This window comes from Corythoichthys intestinalis, chromosome 3 (genome assembly GCF_030265065.1).
Source record: "Corythoichthys intestinalis isolate RoL2023-P3 chromosome 3, ASM3026506v1, whole genome shotgun sequence".
In the NCBI taxonomy this organism is placed as follows: domain Eukaryota; kingdom Metazoa; phylum Chordata; class Actinopteri; order Syngnathiformes; family Syngnathidae; genus Corythoichthys; species Corythoichthys intestinalis.
Window position 1 is genome coordinate 52,484,284 of NC_080397.1, and position 13,698 is coordinate 52,497,981.

The 13,698-nt window shown below is 39.7% G+C and overlaps 1 protein-coding gene across 2 annotated transcripts in view; it reads right to left on the bottom strand.

Moving 5' to 3' along the window:
• The window catches only part of sv2ca (synaptic vesicle glycoprotein 2Ca), a 126,033-nt gene that overhangs the window by 15,639 nt on the left and 96,696 nt on the right, over nucleotides 1-13,698 (bottom strand). For both annotated transcript variants that reach the window (XM_057831262.1, XM_057831261.1), the window contains exons 5-9: nucleotides 6,814-6,947; nucleotides 6,519-6,608; nucleotides 4,001-4,111; nucleotides 3,814-3,902; nucleotides 3,394-3,558 (exon numbers count right to left, since the gene is read on the bottom strand). In XM_057831262.1, coding sequence (XP_057687245.1) covers nucleotides 3,394-3,558; nucleotides 3,814-3,902; nucleotides 4,001-4,111; nucleotides 6,519-6,608; nucleotides 6,814-6,947 — 589 coding nt within the window. The remainder of the gene's footprint in view (nucleotides 1-3,393; nucleotides 3,559-3,813; nucleotides 3,903-4,000; nucleotides 4,112-6,518; nucleotides 6,609-6,813; nucleotides 6,948-13,698) is intronic.

Here is a 13,698-nt window from a genome sequence, read left to right on the forward strand (position 1 = left end):
GTGACGTCACAGCCACGCCCCCGCGCCATGTTGTCCGTATACTCGTCATGTTAATGCATTAGCGCTTCGTAAATTCCTCCTATTATGGCGTGTTTTTCTGCTCGTTAACATTAATAATCAAAATGGTGAAGGCGTGTGTGGCGGTCGGTTGCAAAAACAGAGAAGATAGACGGAGAGACTTGAAGTTTTACCGTATTCCGAGAGACCCGGAGAGGAGAGCGAGATTGACTGCTGCAATTCGACGAGAAAACTGGGCTCCAAACGACTACCACAGATTATGTAGTAGTCATTTTATATCTGGTAAGATGCATTTAATATATATTTAGAGGGTTTTGGGCTGACAACCCCAATTAAGATCATTGCGAGGCTAATCGCCGACAACATACACTCAGACGTTGTGAATGAACTACCTGAAAATATATAATTATAAGGGGATAATAAGACAGTTGTCATACAATTAATTTACAATTTCACTATTGAGGTCAAAAGCCAAAAAATAAATTCAACTAGGGACAATCTGGAGTAGTGCTATCGCACTTCATATTTATTACATATTATATATGTACAGTGCTGCTCAAAAGTTTGTGAACCCCCTCAACATTTTGGAATTTTCTATTATTTCAAACTGATTTCCTAATCAATCAATTCAGTAGTTTTTTTTTGTTTTTTTAACAGTTGTGTTGTCGAGACTAAATTAAAAAGAGTTTTCATCAACTGATGTAGGTGCAAAATTGAACTGTTTGGTCACAACCAAAACCGCCATGTCTGGCGAAAAGTCAACACTGCATACCACCAAAAGAACCTTCTCCCAACAATGAAGCATGTAGGTGGGAATGTCAAGATATGGGCTTGCTTTTCATCCTCAGGACCTGGACAACTCCACATAGTCCAGGGAATCATGAATTCTGAGGAATATTGTCAAATCCTAGAACATAACCTGACGCCATCTGTTTTGAAGTTAAAGCTTGGCAGAAGGTGGATCATGCAACATGATAATGATCCAAAGCATTCCAGCAATACAACCAAGGAATGGCTGAAAAAGAAGAAGATTCGTGTTCTGGACTGGCCCAGTCAAAGTCCTGACCTAAATCCCATTGAAATGCTGTGGCGGGACCTGAAGCGAGCAGTTCATGCCAGACGCCCATCAAACCTCTCTCAACTGACTGCGTTCTGCAAGGAAGAATGGGCAAAAATCCCCCAAAGTAGATGTGAGAGGCTGACTAGTCACTACAGAAACCGTTTGGTTGAGGTAATCTCTGCAAAAGGAGGCGCAATATCCTATTAACTGAAGGGGTTCACATACTTTTGCACACATGATATCTGAGTTTTTCTTAAATCAACCACTTTTGTTAAATAAAGAATGACAATATAACTATTTCTTTTGTTTCAGTCCATTATTTGGAATGTCAGTATTGTGGATTTGGGTATAACTTAACATTTAATAAGGTTATTTTAGTTTTTTTTACAAAAAATCTGACCATCGCTGTGGGGTTCACAAACTTTCGAGCAGCACTGTATGTAGTGAGAGTGCTATCGCTAAACCATATAAACATTAAAAGCCCTAGCTCCATTGACAAATGACATGAAATACATTAGACTTGACAGTGGATGTTAGCAAGAACAAAAGATTTTGAATTGAAAATTTCGTAACTCACCTTCCGAGCACAAGATTCCTGCCGAATTTTCGTGTACGAGGACCTGTTTCACCCAACCAGCAACGTAGCATTTATAAGCCTCCAAGCTCTTAAAGTTTTTCAAACTTTCGTGAGAATAGGCTGATTTTGTGTGGATAAGATAGTTGTAAATATCAGGGTCAGGCAAAGACGGCGAAGACAGCGGGTCGAAAAACATCGATTTAGGCATCAAATATGGATCTGGCGAATGGATAAACTGAAGCTTTTCCACATAACGCCTTTTATGCAACGCATCCAATGAGTTTACGGCGTCAGATAACACCGGGGCTTCCATGAATTGCTCTATAACTTGCACGACTAATTGAAAACAATGAGAATAGATCTAAAAAATACAGACAATATGGCGGCCGGATACAGCGACACGTCATTTTGTGACGTAGGTGAGTAGGGTCTATACATCTTGACACTGTTCGCGTTCAATCCTCGGTCCAAGCTAAGTTGTTGAAGCTTTTGAAAGCTTAGGTTTAAAACGGGTGTCCAAACTATTCCACATAGGGCTGCAGTGGGTGCTGGATTTCATTCCAACAAAATAAGACAACACTCGTTCACCAATCTGAGGTTTTAATAGTGTAATCAGTTGCTTGCAGTCAGATGCTGCTTGTTTTAGCAGCAGTTTAACTTCATTGGTTAAACTGTCTGTGCTCAATTGGTAGGAAAAAAAACCAAGACCCACAGCGGGCCCTTGAGTACCTGTTGGGACACCCCTGAATTAAAGAAATTCTAAATGTCCATCTTGCTTCCTCAGGTGTAGTTTTGGCAAAGCAAAGGACCGTCTCTATGGTGCTAGTCACATGATTTGTTCAAAAAATAATTTTGAACCATTATGGAATACTATGTAGGATTCTTGTTCATTTAATTCATTTTTGTTGTTTGTTTTATTGCTTTACATCTTTTATAGACAACATTTGTTAGTTTCAGGGCTCCGGACTGACTAAGAGTAGCGTGAGACAATGGTGCCTGCTTAGCATGCCAATAAAAAAAAAATGATATTAACAGATCTATCACAGTCAAATAAATTCAAAATACAGATCATTGTTCGAAATACCTGTGCGGCCAAAATAATGTCACACCAAATTGCTGTAACTAATTTAATTCTGCGGGACTATTATTTTTAGATTGGTAACGCGACCACAATAGAGAACAGTGCTTCAGCCACTTGTGCTCAGTCTGCTGGGAAGTCTTTTGTTCCAACAAAAAAAAAAAATCTGTGAAAAAAATACAATGTGATATCACTCCACCCGGTTTGCCTAGACAGCCTGTTTCCTGCAGAGCTGCTGGATTACAAATGTTGCTGTTCATACGACAATTATTGACACGCAACGCTAATTTTTACATTACCTACATTTTACATTATCCTGAAAACATAGCCAACACTATTGATTGCATAGGTCATTGGTGGTTCTCATGCGTGCAAATATTGTTCTTTATTCATATGCTCAGCAGGCACCATTGACTCGCGCTAGCTTAGCCACTCTGGAGCCCTTAAACCAACAAATAACTAACCAACTGCACAGAATTTGTTGAAATCAACTCCACTGACTAATTAAACCCCCTCCAACTCTAGGATTAAGGCTTATGTCAAAAATTCTGAGCTTCCCCGTTAAATTCATTTATAAGGCAGGCAATTACATGCAATGGCATTTTTTGGCCCCTCAATCTCCGCCTATGATAACAATACCCACTGATCTCAATAGCATACCGATCCCTGATGAAAAGTCCATTTTTGTGTATCTGATTCTCCAGGGTAAAGTTGAAGGTAAAGTTTTCAGTGCGCTCGTTGTTGTGAATTTGCACTTTGGAGGCATATTCGTCCGCCTGCAGGTGTTTGATGACATCAGGGAACCAGACAGACAGACCGTAATACCTGCAATCACAAAAACGTTTTGAGTCTAAAGAAGCCAATTTTTCGTTGTTGTTTTTTTTCCCCTTCTCAAACCCCGCATAAGCTGCAACCACTATCTGTCTCAGCTCCCACTGAGGGGTGCTGATCCTAAGACTGTGATTGATTTGACTAACATGCCGCACCTTTTCAGAGCGTAGAGAGCTCAAGTTGACAGAAATGCAATTTGTGTTATCTGACTGAGGAAACCTCCGTTGACTCTTCCATTAGAACACTCACCCAAAAGACAGAGTGAGCCACACTATGGCTAGTCGCATCATATTTTCTCTCATCGGGTAGTTGAAACACTTCATGAGATTCTGATAGATCTGAAGAAAGACAATACATTGTCAGAATTGTGTAATGAGTCTAAAAACAATTCCGGTGCAGGACAAATTATAAAAACTAAACTGCTGAGAGAACATACCCCATGGACTTCAGCCTTCATCCGGAAAATAGCCTTGGAAACTGGATTTCCGGATTCGGACTCCAATTCCACAAATTCATCCAGCTGCTTTGGAATCTTTATTCTGTTAACCTGTGAGTTGGAGTTATTATTGTGTGAGGATAACATGACTAAAGATGACTTAGAGAAACACTTGGTAGCTTTTCAGTTTTGGTCAGTTTTAGCGACGCCGATGGAGAAAAGCAGTAGTGTTTTGCCTGAAAGTGCGTATGACAGCAAAAGCATGTTTGTTTCATATTTCACGCTATGTTTTATGCTCATGAATGAAATGGACCGCTTGAATGTGTGTGGAAGCGATCGTTTTATACATTCAATTTTTGAATCCCGCGCCATGAAAATGAGTTACTTCCGGCTCCAGTTTCTGACTTTATAGCATGCAGATGGACTGCGGGTTCAGCTGATTTTGCGGATTAATTCGTTTATTTTTCGCATCATGCCAGCCAAACGGCTGCAGAAAAATGTTGCTGCACCAGGGAGAGGCTTGTGAGCCTTTTTGGGGTTTCAAAAGTTTCCCATTCACCGGCAATATTGGCCAAAACAAGCCCTACTACTGTGGGACCATTGGACTTACGAGGAAGTGAGTAAACATCGTTTTTTTTTTTTTTTTCTAGGGCTGCCAAATTATCACGTTAATGGGCGGTAATTAATTTTTTAAATTAATCACGTTAAAATATTTGACGCAATTAACGCACATGCCCCGCTCAAACAGACTAAAATGACAGTACAGTGTAATGTCCGCTTGTTACTTGGTGTTTGGCGCCCTCTGCTGGCGTTTGGGTCCAACTGATTTTATGGGTTACTACCATGACTGAGCATGGTGTAATTATTGACATCAACAATGGCGAGCTACTATAGTTTATTTTTTGATTGAAAATTTTACAAATTTTAATAAAACGAAAACATTAAGAGGGGTTTTGATATAAAATTTCTATAACTTGTACTAACATTTATCTTTTAAGAACAACAAGTCTTTCTAACAACGGATCGCTTTTAGAGAATGTTAATAATGTTAATGCCATCTTGTTGATTTATTGTTATAATAAACAAATACAGTACTTATGTACTGTATGTTGAATGTATATATCCGTCTTGTGTCTTAGCTTTCCATTCCAACAATAATTTACAGAAAAATATGGCATATTTTATAGATGGTTTGAATTGCGATTGATTACGATTAATTAATTTTTAAGCTGTAATTAACTCGATTAAAAATTATAATCATTTGACAGCCCTATTTTTTTTTGTATTATGTCAAATACTGGGATCATTTTAATTCGGAGGTGGCTTGCATTTTGTGGCTGAAATGCTCCTTGTCCACACGGCCGACTGCACTCAGCACTCACGTGGCACTGAAGTGGCAAAATACTCAACTCTCGTTACCCTGACAACAGTAACACCCAAAACTCTCCTGCCCAATCCACACAGAGAATAATCCTAAACAATGCCCAGACACACCCTTCTTCCAGACCACAGCCCGCCTCACCAGTGGCTTTAAAAAACTGAATGTTGAACTTATCGTTGTCATTTGTCTCGGAAAAATTTTGTTGACTTGTGATATGGTGACCCTGGATCCAGTTTGCCTCCTCGCCTGGGTCTCTTGGCTATTTTGCCTTGCCATTTGATCGCTGTCGACCTGAATAAATTGTATACTTGTGTTTCGAAGCCTTTTTCCAGTTTTTAAAATAGAGTCAGTACAAGGGGATAAGACTAAGGTGAACGTGTGGAGTTTGGCCTTTTGGCCGGGTTGTCTGATTTTCCGCCAGCCCAGGTTGTTGAATTGTGCGAGCGTGGTTCCGGCGGTTCGTCTGGCGTTATACCGGCAATCTGGCTAAAAGGTTATGGGGTAAGGGAGAAGTGCCGTAAAGCAGTCAGCACATTTGTAGTTTTTTTGTGTGGCAGGGTTCCTGCCACCCTCCAAAGTTAATTAGTGCCAGTGAAAGCGATCCAGAACCCTTAAAGATATAAAAGAGGTGTCATTCAACTAGTTTTCAGTCAACATATAAAGGTTGAAAAGTTACCAAGTATTGCTTTAAATGGCCAAATTTAAGTATAAAATTTCACTTCCAGAACTTAAATATAATGGATGTCTATTGATGTCAGTGGCATCTTTGTGTATATGTAATTACTCTACATTCAATTCGGAAACTATTTTCCTTTTTATTAAATTATACTGCCTCTGTTCACTGTTATGTTATTGGTGACAAATATTAAACCTTGAGTGATTCAATTTTTTTCCTGTGTAACATGAAACTGACACCACAGAGGCTGATAGTATCAATGCATTGACTACTTAACATGCAGTTCAGGTTCCAAATAAGCCTGAATGACACAGAAGAGCTTTGAGAAATGTCATCACGAAGATGTGAGCCCTCGAAGAGAGCAAGAGTATGTTAAAAACCTGTCCCAGCTGTGGCAGAAAATAAGCCTCTTTTCTTCCTTTCAACATCATGAAACCAAACCAGGGAGAAATATAACTCACGCTGAAGACTTTTTCTGGCTGCCCACGCGCTCTCATGTTGGTGTCGTGGATTTGTTTGAGGATCATCCAGGCTTCGTCGTGCTTCCCTACCTGTCAGCAGAAGGAGTGTCACAGAAAAAAAACATTTGTGGCATCAGCAAAAGCTTACTAAGCAACAGTTTGCAGTAATAAAAACATTGCATTGAATCCATATTTTGAAATATACATCTTAATGCAGACCAGGCATAGATTTGCTGCAACTAATTTCAAGGTTGAACTTTTGTACCCAATTTGGAAGGGAAAAAGCTTTTTGTACCTCAAGGTAAAATCTGGGGCTTTCAGGCATGAAGGTAAGTGCAACCACAGCACACACACAAGGCAGGGCACAAACGACCACAAACACTCTCCAACTATGAAACTGGTATGCTGAACCCATGCTGAAACTCCATCCTGCAAACACAGTGCACAACATCAGTGGACAACAACAATATGAGGCATGAATGGAAAAAAATGCAGTAGTTCCTGCTTTTTCTGCATTCATCGTTCCTATAATGTGGAATTTTTCATAAGAGTCCAAATAAAGACTCAGACACTTTCGTTGTTGTTGTCTATTTTGTTTTAGAATATTTGCCTGAGAATATGCTGTTGGAATTTGACCTTTTAGCCAAATCGCCGGAATCACCCCAGCCAAACTGCCGGAACCACACTAGCTTAACACATTAACAACGAACGTGTCGGATACGACACGTTTACGCTTATCATCTTTGAAGCCTCGTAGCGCTGTAATTACGTCACCCACGTGTCCCTGGTTGCTCTCATTTGAAAGTACGGAAGTTGATGTCCACACCAGTTTTTATTTGAAGTCAATCGACCAAGTAAAACGGGAGATAATGTCATTTGAGTTTTATAGTTTTATTGCACTCATAAATATGCTTTAAAACGCTGCATGGACCATGTGTCTATCTCTATATTTCCATCATTTCTTGTCCTTTTTTCAAAACCGAAAGCAGATCAAAAGACTATATATCCCAAGAGCCGTTGTGATGTCAAGAAGGACGAACCTAATGTGAGCATTTTTAATAAATTGACGAGCAAGGCGCCAACTAAGGAAAAGGAGACACGCAAAGCAAGCAACGGCCGGTTGGATTGAGCGAGCGACCTTGAAACGTGCAGAATGAATCGAAAACTAACTTTAGCGCAAGCTAATGCATTATTTCATTAACTCAAGGAATAGGATGAGCTGTATTTGTCATTGTTTTCCTCAGATTAGTTGGCGTCTCAACGAGTAGAAGTGACAGTAGCGCGCAAACCGGAGAAGAGTAGGCCATGTGACGTTGTATGTGACGCAGCTCAGTGACCTGTTAAAAAAACAAACTTTATTGAGTGCGCAAAAAAAAACTTTATTGGGTCGCATGCCTGAAAAAAATGAATTGAACTGAACTACTTGTCAATATTTTTGAAAATACTTTTTTTCAATGTTATATATATTTTTTTCTTCACTATGAATCTTTTCAATTTTTATATAGATGTGTGTTCGAGAAGCTTAATTGCATGTACATATGTACCTTTGATAAGGTGATGGGTACAATACCTAACTTCACAAAGAGATATCCTCCAAACCCTTTTTGTGTTGGATGATATATATATTTTTTTTTTTTTTCTCACTATTTTGCACTGTATATAACCTGTTTTGACCATAGTATGTGTAAAGGCCAAAAACGCCTATGACCATACCTGCTGTTTGTGTTGAATTGTCAAACATAAAATTATTCAATCTTATTTTTTCTATTAAATGTTTATCCTAACAAGTTAAATAAATATTATCATGCTTCAAAACGGTTGGTCGAGCATGTTTGGTTGTCAGTAGGACATCAACATTACAAATTTTGAGAAAAGATTTTGGGATTTTTTTGTCTTTTTGGGTCCAAAATGTGGATTAAAATTGGTCAGTGAAGAAAACTACAGTTTGGACATGAAGTTCAAGGTGTCCTGAAAAAAGGGACCCAACTTGGCCATTGTGAACAGTTTTTTCTTTGAAATATAAAGGCAACATCAAAAGCATGCAAATTCGGCCAAAATAGTCTTAGGTGTTAAAGGGTTCATTCCAATGACCCAGGCAGTGCAATTCAACAACTCGGCCAAAAGGCCAAACTTCGTGCGTGCACCTTTGTTTTAACCCCTCTGTACTGACTCCGGGGCAGTTTACATGATGACTCTGCGAGAACATGCAATGACTGAGTAGCGGAATGGCCTCGCGCGCATATGGTGTCGGCGAAGACGAAAAATTCTGAATCCTGCCTCCAAAGTGGAAGAATTCGATTACGGGGGTCGCAGCGCATTCAAATGAATGGAAACCGCCTTCACTTCGATGACGTAAGCACTCGCATATGTCACATGGGCATGCGCAGTGGTGTATTAAACATTAAAAAGAGCAAATGGCGGAACGTCCGCTTTAATTTACTGTTTTAATAATATTTTTAAATGTAAATATGTTGAATGCTTCCATTTTTTGTGCCTTTTGGAGCAAAAGAAAAATGGGCGGGCATTTCTTTTCCGGGCTGAGGAACTTGGTGGGGTCAAAGTGCATCATTCGTTGTCGCCTTGTAAATCTGCACTGCCCCTTAGGGCCTGGCATGAATACTACATCGCTTTCATGCGGAACTGTGACATTGTACGAATGTAGGCGGAACCTTATAAATGCAAATTTGAAATTTTTCGTATTCTCGGAGAGTCACCATGTAAACAGCCCCTCCATTTTAAAGCGAACCACAGATATAAAGACATGTAGTTCTTAAAGATAAACTTAATATGAGTTAAAATAATTCGATATTAAAACCCCTCTTGATGTTTTCATTTTTATACAATTTTTAAAATTAGTTTTACTAGTACGTCACCATTGTTGTTGATATCGCACGGCGGTGATGTCACTTGGCTATGCTGCCTGGCTTCCATACTATGACTCGGTAACTCTACCGACATAAACTTGTCATCTGTTCAGCCTTTTTAATTTATACCCGAGAGGAACATTAATGAGCACTGTCAGCACTGTCGATATTTCACAAAACAAGCAGCAAAAGCAAAATTAACAGGAAAGACGGTATGAGATGAGACGAGAGTAGGACAAAAACGTTGTTCTGCCAAAATGTGCTATACCGGCGAAACTTGCCTCAAGAGGCGAATTTGACACCCAAAGTACTACCGTTCACTTTTAGCTTGTTTTGTTTAGATGCATACAGGCAGAACAAACTAAAGATGGCTTAAGACAATACATAAACGTAGTAATATCATATAAGGGTGGTTTAAATACGCTATGTGACCCATGTGGTCAACAGATCAACAATCAAGGCAAAAACAGCAAATAGACCCAGATGAAAAGGAAGGCTGGATCCAGTTCTTTTGTGGGTTCCGACTGGCTATGAACACACCAGCGGGACTATGACACTCTTACAAAGTTTGTCTTCTTATGGATGACAGTGATGGAACTCTGTAAATTGCTGATTTTAAATTGGTTAAAGACATGTTTGATAAATCAAATACAGTCTTTCTGGGTAATATGTTTATGTGTAAATATTAGGGCTGTCAAAATAATCGCGTTAACGCGCATGCACTGAATGACCCACTCACGCATTGCCTCAAACAGATTACAATGACGCCGTTAATGGACACTAAGAGTGAAGAAAATGTCACCGGCCGCTTGGGGGCAGCGCCGTTCAATACTAATGTTATTCCTTCTATTAGTGGGAGAATTAGTAGTTGTGAGACGTTTATGCTGTTGCATTGTGCTATTTGTGTTTCACACATATTTCTGTAAGTATTCTTTCTTTTAGTGGCAGTTATGTGTCTCTTGTTGTATTTTGGGTAAGATCTGTACAGAGATATATATGTTATAAAGGCGAGTGGACATAGGCGTTCTCTGGACCGCGCCATTTATTGGCATAAGCTTCGGCAACTCCTTCACAACAAACATAAGTATCATTTAGTGAAAGCACAACAAAAATAATATTCCTATCTCTCCCAAAAAAATAATGTTCACAAAAAGAAAAGCACTTCAGTATGTAGTAATGAGGCCCTATTCTCACACAGTTAAACAACAATGCAAAGTGAACTGACATTCCAAATCAAAATAGCTATGCAAAATACACATAAAACTTACTTAGACTTCGGTCACTCTATTGTTATTATTAGGGTTGCTCCGATCATGTTTTTTTTGCTCCCGATCCGATCCCGATCGTTTTAGTTTGAGTATCTGCCGATCCCGATATTTCCCGATCCGATTGCTTTTTTTTTTTTTTTTTTGCTCCCGATTCAATTCCAATCATTCCCGATAATTTTTCCTGATCATATACATTTTGGCAATGCATTAAAAAAAAAAAAAAGAATAAAACTCGGACGAATATATACATTCAGCATACAGTACATAAGTACTGTATTTGTTTATAAGGTGTTTATAAGGTGAAAGGATCCACGGATAGAAAGACTTGTAATTCTTAAAGGATAAATGTAACTGTATATTTTGACTAAATATTGCCATCTAGTGTATTTGTTGAGCTTTCAGTAAATGATACTGTAGCCATTTAACTTCTGCCCAAATGCATGATGGGAAGTGCAACCATGACTGTGCGTCGTGGTACCAATTGATATATCTCCTCTGCGTTGGGAAATAACATATTGTGTTAAGAAAAAGATCAATTACTACTTTTCTTCCCCACATTGCTTCCCACGATTATTCTAATCGTTGGGAGAGGGATTAAAAGGCTTTAGCCATTTAAAAAAAAGGCTCCAAAGGCTGCCAAAATTCACTCTACTCATATTACGCTGCCTTTTAGCTCTATATACTGCATGGGTATAACGTCGCTATTATAGATTGAACGCGACAATACGTGAGTGGGTCGTGCAGCGCATGCGTTAATTGCATTAAATATTGTAGCGTGATAAATGTAAAAAATATTAATTCTCGCTGTTAATGCGATAAATTTGATAACCCTACCTTAAGCTTAAACTAAAGACTCTGGAAGAGTGTAACACATTATGTCTGTAACGTTAAATACAATTAGAAAACGATTTAATTAAAAAATATATTTATATTAAAAAAAGGCATCTCCGATATTTTTTTGCCGTTTCGATACTTTGAAAATGACGTGATCGGACCCGATCGATCAGGATGCCGATCGATCGGGACATCTCTAGTCATTATTGTTATTTTTATTCTTATTATTATTATATTAACTCTACTTTTGATTGAAAACTTTACAAATTTTATTAAAACAAAAACATGAAGAGGGGTTTTGATATAAAGTTACTATAACTTGTAACTATAATATTTATCTTTTAAGAACTACAAGTCTTTCTATCCGTTTATCACCTTAACAGAAAGAATGTTAATAATGCCATTTGTGGATTTATTGTTATAATAAACAAATACAGTACTTATATTCAGTATGTTGTATGTATATATCCGTCTTGTGTCTTATCTTTCCATTCCAACAATAATTTACAGAAAAATACGGCATATTTTAGAGATGGTTTGAATTACGATTAATTCATTTTTAAGCTGTGATTAACTCGATTAAATATATTTTTTATCTTTTTTTTTTTTTTTTTTTTTTTTTTTTTTTTTTTTTTTAAACCTGTCCTGTTCAGCTGTTTGACACAGAGAATGGAAGTCTAAGTGCCCGGATTCTGAACAGTTTTAATGTTTCACATGGAGAGTCTGACATACTCCCATTGTGATCATTCAAAATACCTTTTTATTATGACAAAGCAGCGAACAGGAAAGGATTATGGGGGGACAGAAGAAAAGAAATACAAGAGAAGAAAGAAAAGAAACACATACACAAACAACAACAAGAAATACATTGAACATCTAAACTAGTTACTAATATGCTGGTGCTATCGTCAGCGAGATGTATTTCCGGTTTACACCATGTGGGGGCCAATTGGCCAGTGAAAGAGGAGAATGGGGGTGGGGGTGTCTATAAGACTATAAGCTAAGTGACTGAAAGGGGTAGAGTGTACACAAATCAGTTTTGTGATCTAGAACCCAATAATCGTGTGAATCTCTTATGAGTGTAAGCCCGTTGGCGACCAACCCTACGCCGCCGCATCGCCAATCCCGGCACCGGAACCCCCAACCCGAGCATGCCCTACCACATCCAGCAGCACGCAAGCCCCACCGGGCGCGCGACAGCCGGGCGGAGAAACCGCGCGGGCGCCAACCCAGGGCCACGGCCCCCACCCAGCCAGCCCAGGGAGGGAGGGCGGGCGGGGGGGTGGTTGGGTCCATGCGCAGCCCATCCCTCCTCCCGCCGCCCAGCAAAGGAGCCACCGTCCCCCCCCCGGGACCCAGGGTGGTCCCCCGGGCCACCCGCGTGCCCATCAACCGGCCTTCAGGGATGGCAGGAGGGGACGCATCACCAACCCCACGCCTACACCCACCCCCGCCCGCCCACCCGGGCCACGAGCCACAGCCACAGCCCCCCAACCGGCATGGCACGCCACGGGACCCCCAGCGGCCCACCAAGCCCCAGGCAAGGCAGGGTCCCCCGCCGGTGCAGGCGACACCCCGCTGATACACCGGCGCCCAGCCAGCGACCCGCGACGGAGCGCAAAATTTTTAATCGTTTGACAGCCCTAGTAAATATCCCAAATTAAAACTAAATCAAAACATGAATAACTGTGGCTTAAATGTATATTTTTTCATAAATATTTTGAAATTTGGGTGGTGCAACCTAGGCCATGTCTACACGTAGCAGGGTATTTGGCAAAAAGAAGAACTTTTTCTACGGTTTGGCCAATCATCCACACGCACGCGCACATTTAAACGAGGGTTCTCAAAAACTGCGCTCAAAGTGAAGATGTGCGAATTCTCCGTTTGTGTTGCCATCAGGTGGACACTGATAACCAAAGATTTCACTGTGGAAACGTCACTGCCTGCGACAACCCTTGTTCCTACTCTACACATTAGACCAATGTTTACATACGGAGTAAATTAGATAGGTCCTTTTTTGTTTCCGTTTATTTACAACTCACTACAAATGCTAGGTGTAGACATCGATCAATCAATCAATCAAATTTATTTATATAGCCTTATACAAAACCCGAAAGGCCCTCAAAGTGCGTTATAACAAAAACATGGCTCAAGATAAATAAATAAAAGGTAGGAAAGTATTATAAAATTACATTAAAAAAAAAAAGAAAGAAA